Genomic DNA, 22325 nt, shown 5'->3' on the forward strand with positions numbered 1-22325 from the left:
TTTGGGAAAATTTGGGAGAGCTTGGGAGAGTTTTGGGGGAAATTTGGGGGCAATTTGGGGAATTTGGGGAATTTGGGGAGATTTAGGAAAATTTGGAGTGGATCTAGGGAGATTTTGGGGGAATTTTGGGAAAATTTGGAGAATTTTGTGTTGCCTTGACCAAACCTGGGTTAATTTTACTCAATTTTGAGCCAATTTTAGGGGAATTTGGATGTTTTTTTGACACTTATTAGGAGGCTGACCTCAATCTCCACCAAGGGCTCTTTAATGGGGGGAATTTTGGGGTGAATTTCGGGGATTTTTGGCACCTCTGAGGGTGGCTGATATCAATGTTCAGCACAGGGCGCTGCGTGCAGTTCAGCTGCTCCAAAGTCACCAAAACTTCCTCTGTAAAAATGCCCCAAAAACGGCCCAAAATGCCCCAAAATCCACCCCAAAATCAACCAGGAAAACCAAAAAAGTGGAATCCTGGGGAAAAAAAGCCCAAAAAAGCCCCAAAACCAGCCCAAACAACCCCAACATTTCCCTTCAAGACTCAAATTTTTTTTCCAAAATTCTCCCCAAAACTACCCCAAAATGCCCCCATTTTCCCCCAAAATACCCCCAAAAATCTCCTCCTGAAAATGCAAAATCCCTCACACTTCCCAAAAAATAGCCTCAAAAGACCCAAAATTCCCCCCAAAATTTCCCCAAAAATCCCCCCAAATCCACTCCAAAATTCCCCCCAAACCACCCAAAAATCTCCCCAATATTGCCCCAAAATGCCCCCAAAAATCCACTCAAAAGACACCCAAAATCCCCCAAAACTGCCTAAAATCCCCACAGATTTTGCCAAAAAATGCCCCAAAAAATGCCCCCAAATCCACCCAAAAATCCTCCTAAATTATCTCAAAAATCCCCCAAATTTCATCCCAACACACCCCAAAAATCTCCCCAAAATCACACAAACATCTTCTTAAGAAACCCCAAAATCACCAAATTTTCCCCAAAATCCCCCAAATTTCCCCCAAAACCCTCCAGAAATCCCCTTAAAACCCCGAAATCCCCCCAAAAATCACCCAAATATCTCCCCATAATTTCCCTTCAAGATCCTGAAAATTCCTTAAAATTTTCCCCAAAATCCCCTCAAAAATTTCCCCAAAAACCCCAAATCCCCCCAAAATTCTCCAAAATTGCCCCAAATCCACCCCAAAATCATCAAAAAATCCACTGAAAATCCCCAAAAATTTTCCCCAAAAATCCCCCCAAAATTTCTTAAATCCATTCTAAAGTTCCCAAAAAATTCCCCCCAAATTTACCCCAAATCCCCCAATCTCCCCTCAAATCCACTCCCAAAATCTCCCCTAATGCAACCCACAATTCCCCCGAATTTCCCCCAAAAATCACCCAAAATTTTCCCCCAACTTTCCCCCAAAAACCTCAAATCCCCAAATACACCCCAAAATTCCAAAAATCATCCAAAAATCTCCCCAAATTCACCCCAAAATTTCCCCCAAAATTTCACCAAATCCATTGTAAATATTCACCCAAATAACACCCAAAAAATCCCCCAGAACTGGTCAGAAATTCCCCCCACAAACATCCAAAAATGTCCCCCAAAATTGCCCAAAACTCCCCTCAAAAACTCCATACAAAATCCCCTCAAAAACCAAAAATTTCCCCCCAGAATCCCCTGAATTCCCCCAAATACATCCCAAAATTTCTCCAAATTTCCCTCAAAATCGCCTCAAAAACTTCCCCAAAATGCCCCAAATACACCCCAAAAATTCCCCTCAAAAAACCCAAAATTCCCCCAAATTGCCCCAAAAATCCCTCAAAATCACAAAATCCCCCAAAATCCCCTCCAAAACCCCCAAATTTCCCCTCAAAATGTCCCCAAATTCCCTTCCAAAATCCCCCATAATCGCTCGCTGGAGCCCCACTGAGGAGTCATTTGCATAACCCCGCCCCTTCATTAGCATAATCCCGCGGGTGGCGCCCCCTACCGAGCAGGTCCTGGCGTTGCTTCCCATAAACTCTCGCGAGACCGAGCTGCAGAATCGCCCCCAAACAGAGCGAGCAGCGTGGGGACGGGGCCTCCCAACCACCACGACCAATCACGAACGAGACCACGGCAGTGCTGGGCGGGGCCAAGGCATGATTGACAGGGGGATATTGGGGGAAATAGGGTTAAAATGCAGGAAAAAGGGGGGGAAGGGGGGAATTGGGGGGAAATGGGGGAAAAAGGGGAAATGTGGCAAGAATGGGAAAAACGGAGAAAAATTTTGGGGGAAATTGGGAATAATTTGTGAAAAAAATTGGGAGAAAAAGGAGATAGAATGGGGGGAAAATGGAAAAAATTGGGGAAAAATTGGGGAAAATTTGGAAAAAAATTGAAAAATTGAAAAAACTGAAAAAATTAGGAAAAAATACAAAAAATGGTAAAAATGGGATAAAATTCGGGAAAATTGGGGGAAATGGGATAAAAATTAGGAAAATTTAATGGAAAAATTAGACAAGATTGGGCAAAAATTGTATAAAATTAGGGAAAAATAGGATAAAATTGGGAAAATTTGTCCATGAGGGATTTTGGTGATGTGTTTGAGGGATTTTAGGGATCCAAGTTGGTTTTGGTGGAATTTGTGGGATTTTGGGGGGTCCCTGAGGGATTTTCTTGAGGTTTTGGGGGGATCCCAGATGGAGTTTGGGGTGAATTTGGGGGTTTTTTAGGGGGTCCTGGCTGGATTTGGGGGGTCCTGGATTGATTTTGGGTTGAATTCTGGAGATTTTCAGGGTCCCAGATGAGGTTTACAGGATCCTGGGTGAACTTTGGGGTCCCTGGTGGATTTTGGGGTAAATTTTTGGGACTTTGTGGTGTCCTGGGTGAATTTTTGGGGGGAATTCTGGGGATTTTGGGAGTCCCAGGTGAGGTTTGGGGCTGTCCAGTGAATTTGAGGGATTTTCCAAGGGGGATTTTAGGGATCCCAGGTGAATTTTGGGGTGAATTTGGGAGAGTTGGGGAGTCCCAGGTGAGGTTTGGGTTGAATTCTGGGATTTTGGGATTGCCAGGTGGATTTGGGTGGGGGGGGAATTTGGAGGATTTTGGGGGATTTAATGCATTTTGAGGGGTCCCTGAGGGGTTTTGTTGAGGACTTTGGGGATTTTGGGACTCCCAGGAGGGACTTGAGGGGTCCTGGGTGAATTTTGGGGGGAATTCTGTGTATTTTGGGGGTTCTGCATGGGATTTTGGGGTGAATTTGGGAGATTTCTGGAGTCAGATGGATTTTGGGAGAGCTTTGAGAGATTTTGGGAGGTCCCTGAGGGATTTTGTTGAGGATTTGAGGGATTTTGGGGGGTCGCAGGTTAGGTTTGGGGGTTCTGGGTGGGATTTTGGGGGTATGTAAGCGATTTTGGGGGGTTGCAGGTGGGTTTTGGGGTGATTTTGGGGGTCCCTGAGGTATTTTATGGAGGTTTTTGAGGGATTTTGGGGTATCTCAGGTGGGGTTTGGTGTCCCGGAAGATTTTGGGGTGAATTTGGGGGATTTTCAGGGTTCCTGAAGAATTTTGTTGAGGATTTGAGGGATTTGGGGTTTGGGGAAAATTTGAGTGATTTGGGGAATCCCAGGTGGATTTTGGAAGGTTTTGAGGTGTCAGGGAGGGTTTTCAGGGTTATTTGAGGGATTTTTTGGAAGGCGTCCCTGGTGGATTTTTTGGATGTTTTTGGGGAGTCTCAGGTGGAATTTCGGGTGAATTTGGGGGATTTTGAGGGGTCCCAGGTGGGATTTGAGAGAGAATTTGAGGGGTTTTGGGGTGTACAAGGTGAGATTTGAGGGATCCAGGTGGGTTTTGGAGGGAATTTGATGGATTTTGGGCAGTCCCTGAGGGGTTTTGGGGGGATTTTGGGGGAGATTTGAAGAATTTTGTGGGGGTCCCTGAGACAGGGAATTGAGTAGGGAATAGTTCATCAAAACCCAAGACAATGAAGGACGCCTGACATTTCCTGTGCTTGGAAAGCCGGGAGGAGAGGCAGAGGTTTGTGATAAACGGAACCAGAACTTGCAAACAGGATAAGGGGTGCAAGGCTACCAGTGCTAAGTGATAAATCCAAAACCTGAAACCAGCAAGAGCTAATTCCAAGGTCTTGTGCCCAAAGGGCTAATGATGCGTGGAAAAGCACTCTATAACTCACAGAGATAAGTTATAAGAGTAGGTATGTATTTATTCAGCGCTGGGTGCATGGGGGATCCTTCCTCCTAAAACATGCACACCTTTGGCAACCTGTGCCTCCCTGCAAACTAGGAATATACAATTCACCTAATACATATTCATTGCCTATCCCCGCTTTATATGGAAATTAGTTTCACGCCTCTTTGCGACTACACATTATTCCTTTTTGGGTTGCTCTGGTGGTCTCTGGGGGTCTTCAGATGAAGTAAAGTCGTCTTCCTCTCAGTTCGAACTTTTCACCTTGTATTCTTGCGCATTCTCTGTTTTTAGTCCTTTGGTCATTTGCCGGACTTTGGTATCAGTTTTCTCTTCCCAGGGACCCCCTCATCCTGTGGGTCTTTGTTCTTCTATTTTAATCTGCCAACTTCATCCTGCAGCTTGGCTGCTCTTCCTGTTTTGCAAGCACCATAAGTTATAGCTGACACTAAAGTTTTGTCAGTCCCCTTTTCAATCAAAATCTTTCTTAATATTTGATTCTTAATTCTCAATTTCTCTATTTCAGTCCCTCTTTTCTGGAAAATTAGTAAATTCTTTTACTTAATATTGATACTTGTCTCTTTTCCAGTCTAACTTCACGTCTTGCCCCTCTTGGTATGTATCCCTCATTACATTACCATATACTGTCACTAGGGAAGTCAGTGCCACTATTCGCTTTAACATCCCCCAGTTCCAAACAAGTATTCCAATAGAAAAAGCGTGTTCAGAATTCCAGTTGCAGTTGGTGACCATCCAGAAGTGCATCCCACCAGTGATGAGTTGCATCCTGTTTTACTCTTTGTAACACTTTGCTTATCTCTTTTATATCATGGTAGACAGTAACCAGAGTCTTTTGCCCATTTTCCTGAATCTCTTTCAGGATTTCTGTCAGGTCTTGGTGTTTCATTAGCTGCCTTACTAATGTAAGATTCATTCCAATGGGTGTAGGTGATAATCTATGATATATTGTGTAATTAGATCTTATCAACTGGTGGGATGTAAGTGGTGCCACATATGAAAAGTCACATCCAACTATCTTAACAAAACTTCAAATACAAAGGTTAGAACAATTCTTAGTGGATAATATTACATTGTTATCATCTATTTCTACAGAAGCACAAGCAGTTCTTAAACATACACAGCCTAAGCCAATATATACAAGCACAGTCTTTTGACTAGTATCTGGATGAATCTCAAAGTGGCAAATACTTTGCTCAGTATCCAGACATATATCTTGTGCATCAATTGTGTTACTCTCACAGATAAACCTTAGTTGTTCCCTTGTAGCACAAGATTCTACATTTACAGTTTACCATTTCTTATTCATCATCCAGGCCCATGCTCTGTGCTCTGAGGGATAGAGCACTGCCCTTTCATGATTTAATCCTAATGCAACAATAGGGTGGATAGTGTATATCATGGCATTACGTATAGTAAGCACAAAAGCAGTAGCCATTTCAGTGGTAGGGTCATAGGTAAAATTTACCAGAGTCCACCAGGATTGAAGTTTTCTTTCTAACTTGTTTGCATTGTCCCAGACAATTTTCCAAATTTCAATTGGAAAAGTACCTTCACTTCTTTTCCTTATTACTAAAGCAACTGTTGATTGCATCCATAATTGTGCCTGTATGCAACTGAGAGCCAATGACACATTGTCCTGGGCCATATTAAGTGCCTTTATTATTAACTCATGGTCTTGGTCTGCAGCTTTTTTCCACCTTGGTAATACTTTAGAGATCTGCCACTGGCTAGTTCCTAGTGCTAATAAAGAGGATCATAGGGGCTGATCTAGCTTTCTCAGATCACTTGTTGCAGTGGTTAACTTATTCATTAATATTTCTGAATCTCTGAATCTATTCCGTTTAGGACTCCCAATCCTGTTCGTAATGCTCCAGTTAAATCTCTTTGCTTTTGTAACTATGTTGCCCAGCCTTCATAGGATGTTTTTAGGAAAGAGGAGCAGGCTGGCTGAATTTCAGAGATGTTAGTTTGCATTAGCAATTCAAAACGTTTGAGAGACCACTCTGGATTAAATAGCAGTTGTTGTTGGCCCGTATTCCTTATTACATAGGGGCCAACTTCATAAATTTTAGGTTCAATTTTAGGTAGAGTGGTTTGGGCTTGGGTTACGGTTGATTCAGTTATTGTAACAGTTATAACATTTATTTTAAATTTGAATGTAAGCGCAATAGAATTGTGATACTAAAGGCAAACCACATACACAGGTTGTACTAGTGTAAAATTACACCAACAATCTAATTTACTTGGATGACTACAGACTTCCGGGTCACTGTTTGTAGGAGAAATTGAAACAGTAATTTGTTTTGCTTTCTTATGTTTAGTCCCATTAACCATCCGACATCCTACTCCGATTTTTTCTCCTATAGTCCCTTGAAGGGACCACAGCCCTTGGTTTTTGCCATTCATGCCTTTCATACACCTGGTTTCCATGCACAACCACAGTCGATAGGTTTAAATCTTTTATATCAGAATGCTTTCCCATGGATCCAGTGTACTGAATGGAAGCTTGGGACCAAGGCCACTCAGCTTCATTCTGACTAGAGGTACTTTCCAATTCTTGGATCACACTTATGATTACAAGCAAAACAAATAAAACAATTCTATTGATGAGATACCTGCAAGCTAAATTACTGAATGCTCCCGATTGCAATGTATTCATTTTGCTCGAGTAAGTTTTAATTTCAGTTCATTGTCACCCGATGTTACTTTCCAAGGGGCTTTTGGAACCTTTTTCACTAGAGAGTGGTGAATCCAGGCACTCTGTTCCTTGATCTTAACTGCAGTGAAGTTAACTGCAGTGGTGAGGAGCACCTGGAACGGTCTTTCCCGCTGTGGCTCTAAAGTTTTTTCTGTAAGAGACTTAACATATACATAATCTCCAGGTTGTGTGTCATGCACTGGTCCATCCAGCCCTCTGCCCTGAGTTCCAGCCACAGGTTTCTTAATTTTTCTGAGTTGCTTACTTAAGGCTATCATATAGTCAGTCAGCCTCTCTTCCCCCACTTGGGTAGACAATCCCTTTTGCACCCCATATGGTCTCCCATAAAGCATTTCAAAGGGACTTAGTTTTTCTTTGGCTCTAGGCTTGGTTCGGATCTGCAGCAATGCCAGTGGGAGAGACTGAGGCCAGGGTAAATTAGTTTCTTGTCCTAATCTCATAATTTGTTGCTTAATTAAATGATTCATTTTTTCAACTTGGCCTCTTGACTGGGGATGATATGGAGTATGGAGCTCCCAGTCTACGCCCAAGTGACAACTGATTTGTTGTACTATTCTTGAAATAAAGTGTGGCCCTCTATCTGAAGATATTGTGACTGGAACTCCGAAGCGTGGGAATATCTCTTGTAACAATACCTTGGTTACCTCCCGGGCTTTGGCAGTTCTGGTGGGGAAAGCCTCTGGCCACCCTGAAAAAGTATCTGTTAACACCAGCACCCAAAAAATACAAAATTTGGAGCTAAAGAGGGGGAAATTTGGGTAAAATGGGGAATTTGGGGGGGACAAAAAAGGGAAATTTGGGATGAAAAAAGGCGAATTTGGGATTAAAAAAGGGAGATTTTGGCGCTCAGATGAGAATTTTGGGTCCAAAAATGGAAAATTTTGGAGCAAAAATGGGAAATTTGGGCTTAAAAAAGAGAAATTTGGGTCCAGAAAGGGAGAATTTGGGGCTAAAAAAGGAGAATTTTGGCCCTCAAAAGGAGAATTTGGATCAAAATTGGGAATTTGGGTCCTGGAAGGGAGAATTTGGGAATAAAAAAGGAGAATTTGAGATCAGAAAGGGATATTTGGGCCCAAAACAAGGAGAATTATGACCAAAAAATGGGAAATTTGGGGATAAAAGAGAGAAATCCGGCCCCAAAAAGGACAATTTGGGTCTAAATAGTGAAATTTGGCATCGAAAATGGGGAATTTGGAGCTAAAAGCCAGAAACTTGAGACTAAAAATGTGAAATTTAGGAACTGAAAAGGGGAATTCTGATCTAAAATGGGAAATTTGGGGCTAAAAAGGAGAAAGTTGGGTCCTGGAAGGGAGGATTTGGGAGTAAAAATGGAAATTTTGTCACCCAGATGGGAAATTTGGGTCCAAAAAGCCAAATTTGGGAGCAAAAAAGGAGAATTTTGACCTACAATTGGGAATTTGGGGACTAAAAAAGAGAAATTTGGGACTGAAAAGTGGAAATTTGGGAGCAAAAATGGGGATTTGGGTCCAGGAAAGGAATATTTGGGAGTGGAAAAGAGAAATTTGGGATTAATAACCGCCATTAGGATGTTACTCTTATAAACCATGGCATATTGTCAGGAAGATCCCACCAGGGTGGGGAGGAGGAGCCTGACAGCTCAGCCCACACTGTCCCAGCCTGAAGAAGAAAATTCCTGAGTCTTGGGAGCCTGGGATGTGGCAGAGCAAAGCCAGGAGACCAAATTCAAACCCTGCTTGTCCCCCATGGCCTGTTTGGAGGATTCTCCAGTGTCATACTTGTATTGATTGGGATTTTCCTCACATTTTCCCTCACCTCTGACTGTTGTCCCATTGGAGGATTAAACGCTTGGTGGCCATGTGTCCCCAGCTTTCTCCTGAGGAACACAAAATGACAGTTCATTATCTCCTACACTACCACCATCAGCAAGCTGAAATGAAATTAATCTTAATGATTAAAAAAAACCCCATCCTTTCTTGCTGTGATGCATCACATCTTTTTCATGCTTGCAAGGATCTCACAACAAATACACCAAGACAAGGAATAACCTCTGTAGTCTGCATGTTTTACAGAAATCTTGATGCAGTACTTCCACATTTGTAGAAAAATTGTATGGCTGCCTAATAAAGGACAGCTACTAGACAAGTCTTGAAAACAGAGGCAGCTTGAAGAGATTTGTCTAATTACTACTGAAGGAGTCTGGTGAGGAGGTCTAAATCCTACTTCAGAAGCGCGATATTCTGTCTCTCAGGCCTAATTATGAGCAAACATCAGTCCCTTTGAAATACCAGCCTTGGGAGAAGTCAATGATTATTAAAGTATTAAGGGCCCCTGAAGCAGTCTTCTGCTTCTGACAGCAAAATGCAAAATAACACAACCAAAAGCAAGGAGCGGGGAGGTGTGGGGGGAAGAAAAAAAGAAATTTGGATTTTTCTCCTGCTCCAGGGGCTCAGTCCTATTGTTTCAGCTCACACCTCACCACAAGTCAATGCACAGACATCTTTATTGGGTGCTTTTTCCTCTGTTTATCCCTGCCAGCAGTCCAAAGATGGATGGCATTTTAAACCAGCCAAGTCTCCCCTGCCCACCTGCTCTTTCCTGTCCAGCTCTCCCTGGTCTCCCCTACACCCCCAGCCCCTCATGCTCACTGAGCTCTGGTATTTATTAGAGCACAGAGAAGGGGGAAAAAGAAAAAGAGATCCCACTGTAATGAAGACCTAGACCCTCTGGGCATCTTGCCAGGCCTTGCTCCACTATATCTGAGTTGAGATTAAAGATTTTGACTCTCAGAAATGGCTCTGAGGCAGAGATCAAAACACATTTTACAATGGCTACAAATTCCACGCCAGCACATTTCCATCTGCACTGAATATGAGTGAAAAATGCTACTGTGAAACAAGATATTTCTGAGTTGAACTGCTTGTAGATTAATACTTGACCTCCTTTCTAAATATATTTAGTAGAAATGTGTAGGAACACCCAGCTTAGCTATCAGTAGTAGGAAAGAAAGCTCTCCTCTTCATAAAGCTCCTGACTTAATACCTTGCAGCATCTGTGCTTTTTTCCTTTTTTGTTTTTTTTTCTGATAATTAAGATCTTCCCTTCTGCCCAGGAGCTGAATAAGAGTTTAGAGATTAATGCTTTCATGAAAAAGCTTTTTCTCAGGCTTACCAATCAATGGGGGGAAAAGTCCATTTTGGTGATTTTACCTGGGGGCTTGCTGGCTGACCCTTTCCTCAACAGCTCCTTTGGCTACACCAAACCATGGAGGAGTGAGAGTTTCTCTAACCTTTATGATGAGACTTTTGAAACACCATTTCTTCAGAGCATGGCGTCAAAACCACTTGGTTAAATATTCTCTCAACTGGTACCAAGTTGCATTTTTGGAAGAGTTTACACTGCTCAGTTTAACAATACTGTGGTCACACAGTCAGCTCCACAGGAGGTCAGGTCAAATTAATTGTTTGTGAAAGAAAATACGCACAAGGCAAGGCAGGATATCTGGGAATTATAACCTTCCCTGAATGTCTTCACATTCTTTACTGTCCCCATGACTCAATATACACAACAGCTCCCAAACAATGCTGGCCAGTGAAAAAAGACAGACTCTATTAGCTTTAATTGAGTTTGTAGGCAGAAAGGCTGCCAAAAAGAATCCATCAGAAAGCAAGAGGCAAAACTGACAAAAAGGGTCTGGGAGCTGGGTCTGCCTGCACAGTTTCAAATTCCATGTTCTTCACATTCCTGCAGGAGATGGGCTGGGTTTGTTCATTTTACCCTACATCTCTGCCAAATGGTTTGGTGCCTGTACAGGCTCTGAGAACATCTTTGCCTTTGTACTGTCCCCTTCTCTCTCCTCTCCAGAGCAAGGGAATCATGACTTAGCTCACAGGAACTGAAGAATTTGTGCCCTTTAAGTGAATCATAAAATAATGCAAAGCTACAACCTTAAATAAGATTTAAATGCTGAAGCTTTCCTTAATTGTAGAAAACTCCACTTGAGAACTGTTTTATTTTCCCCTGTGACTGCAGCAGAAAGGCATGCTCATTACAGGGCAAAACTGAGCAACCTGGAAAAAAATCTTTAACCTGGCTCAGCGCAGGCTGTGCCTGAGGATCCCACACAGAACTTCCCTCTAAATCATAACTGCAGAAAATTCCAGTGATACAGCAAATATGAAATGCCTCGTGCAAATAATTAATGGGCTATGTTCAAGGGAAATGGGAAAATAAACGATTTAAACTGCTTGGGAGAGGCAGTGAATGGTTCTCTGGGAATTTAGGAAATTGCAGCTTAGTTTGTGGTATGCAACCATTAAGCTGGGGCGGGGGGCGTTGAGTGATTTAACCTTCTCCTCACCACCTCTAGCAGGTTTACTGCTTCCAGGTACATTTTTTTTGATGAGTTCCTTTCTTTGTACATAAAGCCAAAAGAAAGGAACTCATCTATCAGTTTTCATCTCAAAGCTGAACACTTACCTAAAGCAGGTACCAACGTGGACTGGCTTTGTCCAATCCTTGTTGTCATTTGGTTTGTCAGAACCACCTGAAAGAGGAAACAGAAACAAAGGAATAAGAAAATCTGGAAATCAGTCTACTGGTGGGAGGGAAGAGAGGGAATGTAAGGTTTCTTTTTGGTCCCTGGTGGTAGTTTTACCAGGACCTGAGAGTGCTAATATTGATTGGCCATCTCTCAGAAGCTTACGTTTAGCCAGCAGAGAAAGACCGGAGGCCTTACTTGATGAGTTCCACAAGAAGAAACAGTCATATTTATAAGTTCAAGGGGGATTCAAACTACAGCTAATAAAAGTTTATTCAAAGAACAGCATCCAATCTAAGTGAGAAGTTCTAAAGGTGAACTGACCAATTACACAAACTAATTTCTAACCAATTATCTTCCAAAGTCTTAGGAGAGTGACCAAATTCTTAAGGAATTTGGCTCAACCTTGGTATATAGGATACCTTATCTGTCAGAGCAAGTTCCAGGGGAAGATGGCTTTGGAGGAATTGCATCATCCACAAGGGAATTTTCAAAAAAGCTTTTACTGATGAAGCAGTTACTCAGGCAAAACTCTCGGCAACTGTGATGGGAAACTGGAAAGGTGCCTCATCTTTTCAAAACAAATTAAGAGAACCCTGCAAAATGTATTTTTGGTTTGAAAGGGAGATTTCTTTCATTCAAGACTTAGAAGAAATCTCAATTTCCCCTTTCCCAAGCATTTACTAAATGCTGTTTGGATCTGTGTTTAGCTGCAGGTGACTTGCACTGCCCCTCCACGAGGAGCCAGCTCTCAGTCCCTGGCGTAAATGAACTTGGTGGTGCTGCTCACAATGTGCATTGTCCTGGTGATTCAGCGAATTTCTGTGCCTTGCAGTCTAAAAATGCACAAGTGGGTACAACACAAAGCAGAATGGAAGTGAACAGACAGAGCGGGGGAATGTTTTCACAGCCCCAATCACTTGTGCAAGGCTCACAGACAGTCTAGGATAGGTCCCTGGTAGAAGTGGGGCTGGGTGAGACAGAAAAGAGCCAGGAATATTAATGACAAAGTTCATTAAAAATGAAAAATTGTACCCATCTAAGACCCTAGAGAGCTCCATTGCTTGACATGCTCAGTGGATTCTTACAGAAGCAATTCAGAAAAGTGTGTGAGAGCAAACAGCTCCACTGAGCACACCCTAAAACATTCACACAGCCCAGAGCCCAGCATAGATATTGCACATTTTAGAGAAGGAACTCATCACAAGTGCCTGGTAACAACCCCAAAGAGCCTCCTCTTCTCCCTGCTGGAGAAGGGCTGGGCATCCTTACTCTGAGTCCAGCTTTAGCATCTGACTTTCCTTCCATATTAGAGCATCCAGAGCTGCCTGAGAAGCAATCTTTGGCATGCAGGCTGGATTTAGCCTGCTCCCAGCTCATGCACCTAACTCAGACACCACTAACAAGAGGGCCAATCCAAGCAAAACCATTCCTGAAGCTCTGACTCCTTCAGCAAGAGTGTCTTTAGCACCTTTATACTAAACTGCTCCCTGGTTCAGAAGAAATTATTTCTATCTTTTATCCTTGACCAAAGAAAAACATTGTCCAATGACAGCAGCTGCTGTTCAAGGTGACCAGGTACCAAACTGTGGGGAAAAGCACTCAGGAAAACTGAGGCTGTGCAGATCCTGGAACATCATCTCCCTGGTGCCCAGAGCACCAGCAAGGAGCTCCAGAGCTCATGTCAGGACACTGCCAATGCTGGGCTCTTCCCTTCCTACAGCTCCCAGAGGAAACACAAGAGTTGTATTTTTAACAGCCTGGAACAAAAGCCAATTGCACCAGAGAGCTGTGGGTGACAAGGTCACAGGTCACCTGGACACTGTTAGGGGCACAAGCACCATTTTGAGAGCTGGGGAAGCTCCAATTCCTGAACAATGCTTCTGTGAGCTGCCAGAGACTTCCAAAACAACTTCTGGAACAGCTGCAGCTTCCAGTGCCATCTGCTGGCTGCAGCTCTGCTGCCTCCAGACCGCCAGTGACGTAGGAACAATGCCCAGAAAGGAGGCTCCGAGTTTCCATGGATGCCAGAAGACAAGGCCAATCCAGCAGACAAAGTGGTTTTCTTCCTTAAGAATGCTAAACCCACAGTTTAGTGGAAAGTTGTGCTGGAACTGCTGAATGCTCTGAGGTATTTTTGTAGGTAAAATCACCAGAGGAGCATTCCTTGCCCAACCAAATCTTTGGAGATGATGGCAAACAGCATTAGAAATGACATGCTACCACTTCATTAAGATCCACAGGATGCTGTTGATGTAAAGTGTACTTATTTTGACATGACTAGGACTTTCCCACCTTTTAGGTGTTTTGCTTTTGTGATCCCTCTATATTTACCAACTAAACAAACAAGAGTGAAAGCACAGGGTATTACTACAGTTTTATTTTGCTAGTTAGAGGCAAGAGCAAATCACATTTCCTTAATTCTTTGTAAAAAAGAGCAGCTTCCTTTGGGATTTATGGACTTACAGCTGACTTGTGGTCGTTGGCTATGATGATGAGCTGCTGTGCCAGCCCGTTCAGTAGCCTCGTGCGCAGAGACAGGTCCTCAAAGTCATGACGAAAGGGAAAGGCAATTCCATCAATCACCACCAGCCAGACCTAAATGCAGGAGAAAAGATAAAAATCTGCCATTACCATCCTATAAAAAAACGACAAAAACCAGCAAGACCTGTTTTTAAGTGCACTGGAATGTTTTATTTTGTCCTTAGGTGATCATGACTGGCAAAGCTGGACTTAAAGCCTTGCAGAAGAGAAGCTGGAGAAAATCATAATTAAACAGCACAACTGTACTTCAGTCAACTCTCCACAAACAGCAATTAATTCACCTTCTCCTTCAAAAATTAAATCCAAATCAAAATCAGAATTCAAGCTCTCTGGAACCACCGTTGGGATAACTCAGCTGTTATCAGTGATCTGTCTTGGAAACACAGAGTTTAACAGATCCCTAAAGATATTCCAGGCACACTGCACTGGAGCTGAGGATCTAGCTTGCCTCGAGATGTTTGCTTTGCTGAATTATTTCTTTTGTAGCAATCATTAGCTGAAGTCAGAGCATGCTGCAGCTCCTGGCTCATCACCCTCAAGACACTGGATAAACATTAGTCTGGGATTTTGATTTCTTCTAACTTCATCTGTTGAGGCTGTTTTGATGATCCAAGTCTGAAATACAGGAGGGAGATGGAAGGTCACACAGTGCCTGAGTGTTCAGATGTCATTCAGTCCTTGGTGTCTACAAGTTCTTGCATTACTGCACAAGATAACAAAGTCAAAACAGCACAAAAATCCTGATTTTCTGCATTACTGATTTAACTCATTACTGGGAAGTCTCTTTATGACTGGAGCATACAGGCCTACACAGACATCACTGTGAAATGGTCCTGGGCCTCCAACTGAAAAAAAACCCCAAACCCTTAATTTGCAAAAGAAGATTAAAAGATTAAATAATTGGGATTAAGAAGACATTCATCCTATTCTCATCTTCCCTGCTTGCTACAAATTCTTTTCCATGAGTCTGTACATCTTCCTCATGTATCATTTCTTTAAGAACAATCAGTTTAACAGCACAAACATGACTCATGGTAGACAGCAATGTATACATGGTTATATAACTTGGCTATCACAAATATGTCCAGGTAGGATGCAATGGAGTTAAATTTCTCCCAGATGGCAGACAGGAAAACTTAAAGTATTTCAAGAGTAAAGAGAGCTCACTAACACCTGCCTTGTCCATGCCAGCTTGGCTCTAGCAGACCTTAAAGAATTGGGGTTTTTACAGCAAGAATATCTTCTAACAGTTTTTGTCATATTATTAACAAGATCTCAAATTAATTCATATTTCCAAATGGCACATTTGGATGTCTAACTGTACATCTTTCTTATCTCTACACCTCTACAACTTTTTCTCTCTCCTAAAACCCTAAAATCTGGAGACTTCCTGTGGTCCCAGACTCAGCTCCAGAGGGATCAGACTCATTTTAATGAGAGCTGGACTGCAATGAGCAGTCTGTCAAGTCACATCTAGCCTGTCCAAGGAATCAGCAGAAGCTCTTGTGGTTCTCCTGCAACCTTCAGCACTTCAGGCTGCATACCAAGCCCACATAATCAGCACAGACGGCTCCAGGGAGCTGCAGCCCAATGGAACTGTGCTAATGAAGCCATGGACTTTCCACAAGAGCAGACACAACAGGGCACCGTTAGTACCTGGCAGGGAAAGGGAAATACCAGACTACACTGAGCAAAAGGGAGGCTCCCATCTGTGTTTTCAAGAACACAACTGCTCCCATAAATGAAAAATTTTGGAACATATGCAAAAGGCATTCTAATCCAACAGTGATTTGTGCTCTGACAGAAAGAGGCACAGTCATATTTCCCAGATCCTGACAGGGAGAGATCTGCAGTGCAGAACCCAGAAATCTGGAGGGGAGGTGTTGAAAATCTGCCTTACACTAGCATTTCTCTAAGACATTAGCTACTAAGAAACTTTCTGGCTGCAGTCCACCCAAGAGTCAAGCTGCAGGCTCTGGTTTCTTCTAGCAACAGAAGATGCACTGAAAAGAAGAAGAGTCACTTGGATGGTGCAGGATATTTCTGGTCCTCAGTGATCTTTTAGGGCAGAAAAAGTGGCACCAAGCCTTTCTGACGGCACCCTTATGGTCACCACACACCCCCCTGGTTCTGAGGCTCTTGTGTGGAGCAGTTCTGTGCCGATTGACAGCTCAGTGCTCACCAAAATGGAACATGTGGCAGCACAGACCCAGTGTCCTAAACTCAGAGTGGAAATTCAGGAGGATGGCAAAAGCAAATTACTCTTGAGAGTAGTAACTGGGATGGGAACAAAAAGGCAAACAAGCAAAAGGCTTTATATTTGTACTCTGCTATCAGCCAATATTTTACTGCCAAGCTGAAGAGGTACCAAAGTGTTTACGCCTGTTACTATAGCAGACAAAAAATCTTCAGCAGCATGAAGATGAGTGACACCTCCTGAGCAGCCTGCAACAGCCCTTACCTTGGAATGCTCTGACAGGAATTCTGGCACCAGGTAGACCTGGGCCAGCAGCTCTGTGTAGTCACGACAACAGAAGTAATAGATGTGAGAGAGGATATTTTCCAGAGAGAAAGTCTCCAAAGCTTTCTGATGATCTGAGAACAAAACAAACAGATGAGTAGATGAGTCAGAAGTATGAGCATATTGTTACTCTCATCATCCCACCAAGCCCTGCCCTCCACACACAGCAACAGCAAAGGCCCCAGAAACAGAACAGGCAAGGTAAGGAGTGTGGAAACATATTCCCATGTGGCTTGAAAGTCAGGAAGGTGGTGAGCAGATTTTATCCCAGCATGTGCACACAGACACACCAGAGCCTCCAAGCGAGGCCTCCAACATGCAAAATTTATTTCTTAAGCAAGAACTTCTCCAGTAAATCATTTTCAAGCCAGAACGCCACCAGAGCACATCAGGGACTATTAATCATCCTTTGTTTAATATACAGGCAGTAACTCATTTAATACAGCATCTTTTTACCTCAGTTCAAACAGAAGTTTGGTGCATAAGTTCTCCATGAGTAACACAAAAGTTGTGTCCTTATCCCCAAGAGACTGATGACTTAGAGAATAAAACTCTTATTAAAGCAGCCTGGCTGCTGTATTGACTTGATGGACGAGCTGAATTCCAGCTAAGGTTTTATTTACTCTACAGGCCTTCAGCAGCAACATTGCCTCATCAAATTTTGCTGTTCCTCTTTTCTTTGCCCACCTGTTCCTGTGTTTAGAAACAAAACACTCGGTTTTGCTCAACAACTGCAAATATGATCAGGGACACTTTCCACTATTCCAGGTTGCTCAAAGCTTCATCGAGACTGGCCCTGGACACTTCCAGGGATCCAGGGGCAGCCACAGTTTCTCTAGGCACCCTGTACCAGGACCTGCCCACCGTCACAGGGAGCAATCACTACACACTCCTTGAAAAAGGCAATTTTCGAACTTTAAACAGACCTATTTGGTTTAAATCACACAGTAAAAAAAAAAAAAAAAAGAGCAAAGCTGGGGAAACAGGAGGGATGACCCCAACAGAATACTTTCATTTTCCTACATCCCATTTACATCCATCAGTGTCAGCCGATCTTTTACCAGAATCGTCTTTTTTTATTATTATTATTCATTGTGCCCATTTCCCGGAGGCAGGACGGAGCAGGGGGAAGGAGCCAGAAGATGTCGGCGAGGCCCCGCGGGGCCGAATGCCACCGATACCTTTGCTCAGGCTGCAGGGCCCGGTGTCCAGCAGCTCCTGCGCCATCTGGAAGCAACGGCGAGGCGGGCGCGCAGGGCGGGGACCAGCGGCAGCGTGCCCAGCTCCCGCTGCATGACCGGGACACACTGGCACCAGGAAAGCCTCGGATAGCCCCGGACACATCTCGGACACGCTCCGGATACGTTCAGCAGGCAGCGATGGCTCCAGGCCCCGTCCCCACATCCGCCCCTCACGGTCTGGCCCCACCCCCGCCTCACCCTGGCCGGAACCGGGCGGTCGGGAGCTGTGCGCGGCAGCGGCCACTGCGCATGGCGCGGCGGTTCCTAAGCGCCGGGGCCACTGTGGCGGCGGGTGAGTGGGGTCCGCATGGGCCGCGCGTGTCCGGGGTCTCTGGGAAAGGGTTGGAGCGGCCATTCCCCAGCCGGGCATGCCACTGAGTGTGTCCCGCCTGTGTGCCCGCGGAGACGCCGCTGCTCCTGGCAGTTGCTGTTATGTCCCGGTTGTCACCTGTCCCGTCCAAGAGGGCTCTGTTGGGGAGGGCAGCAGGTTTTTTACCCCTTCCATCGCTGCATATTTCTGCAGGGAGCAGTCATAACTTTAAGCTACTGCAGGTTCTGAAGTCACACATAAGTTCTTTATGTTGATGATGTTTCCTACCTTTTCTCAGTTCTGTTTAGGAGAGAAGATGGCTGCCGGGGGACTCGCGGCTTGCTGCCGGGGCCAAGGGGGCTGGGCGGGGCCGCGCCGGTTCCGTGCCGGGAGCGTGCGAGCGCGTGCTGGGGACTTGGCGTGTGCTCTGTGTGGGTGCGTGCGGCACGCCAGGGCGCGGCGGCGGGTGCTGTGTACTTTCAGGGATCGTTTGTGTAGTTGGTTATTAGAGGAGAGTGATCTGCCTTGATTGGCGTTACAAAGTACGAGCAATAAAAGACTGGCAGTTTGCTTTGAAGCAGGAGTTAGGATTGTTGTATCCAAGAGGTTTTTTTTTCCCTGTTATCCTCCGCTCGTGCCACGTGAGCATTTGGCTTGCTCATTCTTGTTGTGTCCCTGGAACAAAAGCTGCCGCAGAAGCTCCGTGTGCCAAACGTGACCCAGCATCTACTTTTGCTTGCCGCACACAGTATGTGGTTGAAGAAGTGAACCCAGATGACTGGTGCAACCTTTTGAAGACAGGACTCGAGTAAGTGTTTTCATTTTAATTTGGTTTGGTTTATTAAGTTCGTTTTCTTTTCCAAGTTCTCATTTCTTGAACAGCTTTTAATTTCAAGCACAGCTTTCCTTGGGTTGGCTTGGGATCTTACTTCTCTGTGATCCTTCTCCCAAAGGTACTCTTACAGAGATGAAACATTTCTGAAGGTGCTGAACGTTGCCATCCCGTTACTATACAAGAAAGAATCCTCACTTAGTCAGAGCTTAGTCAAGCTCTCCAAACTTCATGTGATGATCACACAACGCTCTCTATTTTTGTCAACCATCCTGAGGTCAATAGAAGAAGATGGCACGACAATCCAGACAAGAGGTATTTTTTAATTCTCTTCTTCCCCTGCTAAATACAACCAATCTTGTCTTTTTTTTTGTGTAGTGTTCTCTCCATCCAGCAACACGTCTCCCATGTAAATACCTGCAGAATTATTAACAGCTCCAGAATACCGGCATTTAAATGTTACCTCTGCTCGGATCCAAATGTTACATATGTTTTATGCTGTTTTTAAAACTACTGGAAAAGTGAGTTTGGGTTTTTATTTTGGTTAGAGTTGTTGTTTGTTTGTTGTTCTGGTGTTTTTAACCCAGTTGAAGTCTTGGATTGATTCTTTTGGTTTCTCTGAGGCAGTTAGTGTAAGATACTGAAGTGCACCTAGGTGCTGTGATGTTGAAACATGTTTTTAAATAGGTTGATAGAGGAGATTTCAAGTTGATTCTGCAAGTTTTATCAAGAATGGCAATTTAAATAGTGCGTATTTCATATTGTAACCTTTCATGAGGCGTATCCTTCCAGAGAAATATACATTGGGTGCTAGTTCATTTGTAGGAGTGGTTTGTTTCTTCAGTGGCAAGTGAAATCCTGCCTGACCTTGAGCCACATCTAATCTACATAGACCTCATCTTTTCTCCACTGTACAGGGGTTTGAGATGCAGTAGTTGAAAGAGCTGTGTAAGAAAGGGGGGGAAAATTCTCAGGGCAGCATGTTGATAACAAATTGTGTGTTTATTGACGAGCAACACGTAAACAAGCTTTCAAGTTTTAAATCACCTGAAAAGAGAAGAAAGCTCTTGGGGAGTCACCAGTTTAGTGAAATGAAAAATAAGGAATAGATTTTGCCGCTTACTGTGAATGTACGTATCTTACCTCTAGAGTGTATTTCTGTAGGTCAGCAGGATGGATTCTTTGAGGCCAGCTGCAGTATTCCAGAAGCTTGGTGTCACGAGTGCATTCACTCAGGATGGTACTTCAGGAGCTCTTTAGTTTGGACATGCATTTTCTGTTCCTGCACATGACTGGGGTGAAAGCCCAGGCCTTTTCAGATACTGGGAGCAGAGAAATCTGGAGTCGAGTCTTGAGTGTGCTACGAACATCCTGTCTGCTTTTGAGGAATCCAATCACTTCTATTTTCTGTTTCTCAGTTAGTTGCAGGGCAAAGGTGGATAATTTGTGTACCCCCCAGGACAGAGTTCCCGTGACTCATGAGCCAACTGCAGTGCTGAACCCTGCTGCAACGCAGAGTGCAGGAGCTTTTTGATATTTACTGCAGCTGGGGTGCGGAGTTAGAAGCTTTTGCTGTGAATTCTCGAGTCCTCGGGGAGGTTGCTGGGATGTCTGCCTTTCCCTGTGCAGCTCCTGAACCTGTTCCTGATGCCCTCCTGGGGGGGGAAGGAGTGGAGCTATGGCAAGATAGGCTACAGCAGTCCTTTTTAACCGGAGAGTGGGTGTGTACACATGGAAAGCTTCTGCAGAATAGTGTGTTCCATGGTGGGGACCTCAGCTGGCCGAGTGTCATGTGTGTTCAGCTTAGGAGTGCTGTTTTAAGATGTTGCCTTGAATTAAATGCATCATAATCACCCTGAAGTGTGCTGGGGACATGGGCTGTGGTGTCTCTAGAGATAGATGCTGATGTATAATGGCCAGTGCTGTGTGTGCATGCATGTGGAGTGGGTGTGGGGGTGTTTGTTTGTGCTCTGTGTGACTGAGAGCTGCAGGGCTCAAGCTGTGCTTGTTCCAGAGGCACTGGTGGACATTGTGCTGACAGCTGTGCAGCTCAGTTCCTCTCTCTGTGGGAGCAGTCACCTCCCAGTGCTGCTGGGAGCCTACGGGGCCACGCTGAGCGCCGCAGGTGAGTGTCAGCCTGGCCAAGGCACTTCCTTCTGCATCTCGTTCTTGTGTCCACAGGTCACTAGCTTTGGGTTCAATCTTGGCTTTTAGGTCAGAAGATCCTACTGGTGCTTCAGTTGTATGAGAAGAATAATCCAAGTCTTAAAACTCCAGGTGAGCCGAACACCTTACGTTGTTGGGCAAACTACACACAGGTAGTCTCACAACTGGTCTTTTTGCAGGGTCTGGTTTTTAAATGAAGGAGACAGTGAATGAGGTCAAACCCAGAGGTGAATGCTGCTTTTGGAAACGTTTTTACTACTTATTTCCTAATCTTAATGTAATTCTCTTATGTTGCCCAGACTTCAGTGTGTTTGTGGGTTAGATGAGGGAATGTTTCATTTCTGGAGTCACTCACTCTCCATAAGCAGAACTCACTGTAGGGGTCTCCTCACAGGTGGCAGGCTGAAACATGAGTCACTGGTTGACTTTTCCCTTTGCTGTGCTCACGCAGTCGACAGGAAAGTCTGTTGCCAACAGTTGTGCTTAGGTCTGCCTTCCTCACGTGCTCTTTTCTGTCCTGGAGGTAGCGGCAGAAATACCACCAACAGTGTAAGAGTACTGGCTGAGTCAGGTCTGGATCCCTGTCCCTTCATGCAGCTGCTGCCATTTTGATCTGCACTTCAAGCTTAATTCCATATGTGCCTCTAAATGGATATGTTCTGCCTTGGATGGACAGAGGAGGGCAGAGTGAATGAGACACCCTCAGACTAAATTTGAAAAGCCTTGGGATGGATGGCAAAGGTGTTGCCAGGGAAACGAGTTCTAGTTTCGAGTCCCACAGGGTAATAAGTACAAATGAAGGCAAAATCTCCTCTGGAGTTGCTTTTGGCTCTGTTGCCTGATGCAGTTACCTTGAATAATGTTTAAGGATTCTGCTGTGAGGTCCAGCCGCTGTGGAGCATCACAAGACTTGCAGAGTCTGGGCAAGTCCCTGTGGCAGCAGCCAAGCACGGAGCAGATTGTGTGTCTGCTGGATTGAGAGAAGATGATGAAGACGCTTCTGTCGTTCCCTCAGCATCCCCGGCTGCTGTCACCACAGGTGCTTTTGGTTCAGCCTGCGTACGGTTACCCTTCCTTGGATATACAGCAAGAGCCTTGAGGCATTCATTTCTTGCCTCCATGTGGTTTGCTTCCGTCGGCAGAGTCATTTCAGTTTGTAGGAGGACTGGAATTGGTTGTTTGGGAGCACCTTTCAAAATTAACTGCAAGATACGGGCCACGTCTCATCAGCAGGGGTGACCGTGCATTGCAGAGGTCATCACGTATGCGA

The 22325-nt window shown here is 44.4% G+C and overlaps 1 protein-coding gene and 1 pseudogene across 1 annotated transcript; one reads left to right on the forward strand and one right to left on the reverse strand.

The window, feature by feature from the left end:
* Positions 1-5050: 5050 nt before the first annotated feature.
* On the reverse strand, positions 5051-18260 carry LOC117011392 (annotated as a pseudogene).
* A 113-nt stretch (positions 18261-18373) lies between these two features.
* Positions 18374-21151, forward strand: LOC117011391. The gene is made up of 4 exons (XM_042780204.1): positions 18374-18451; positions 18567-18865; positions 19011-19204; positions 20904-21151. Exons 1-4 carry the CDS (start codon positions 18374-18376, stop codon positions 21101-21103), a joined length of 771 nt encoding a protein of 256 aa, XP_042636138.1. The 3' UTR covers positions 21104-21151.
* Positions 21152-22325: the final 1174 nt, after the last annotated feature.

The sequence above is a fragment of the Catharus ustulatus genome, unplaced genomic scaffold (assembly GCF_009819885.2).
Source record: "Catharus ustulatus isolate bCatUst1 unplaced genomic scaffold, bCatUst1.pri.v2 scaffold_130_arrow_ctg1, whole genome shotgun sequence".
Lineage (NCBI taxonomy): Eukaryota > Metazoa > Chordata > Aves > Passeriformes > Turdidae > Catharus > Catharus ustulatus.

Coding starts and splice junctions, on each gene's coding strand:
- LOC117011391 (XM_042780204.1), top strand. CDS start 18,374: ATGGCTGCCGGGGGACTCGCGGCTTGCTGCCGGGGCCAAGGGGGCTGG. Junction 18,866..19,010: donor CTTTTGAAGACAGGACTCGA/GTAAGTGTTTTC, acceptor CTTCTCCCAAAG/GTACTCTTACAGAGATGAAA. Junction 19,205..20,903: donor CACGACAATCCAGACAAGAG/GTATTTTTTAAT, acceptor TGCTTGTTCCAG/AGGCACTGGTGGACATTGTG.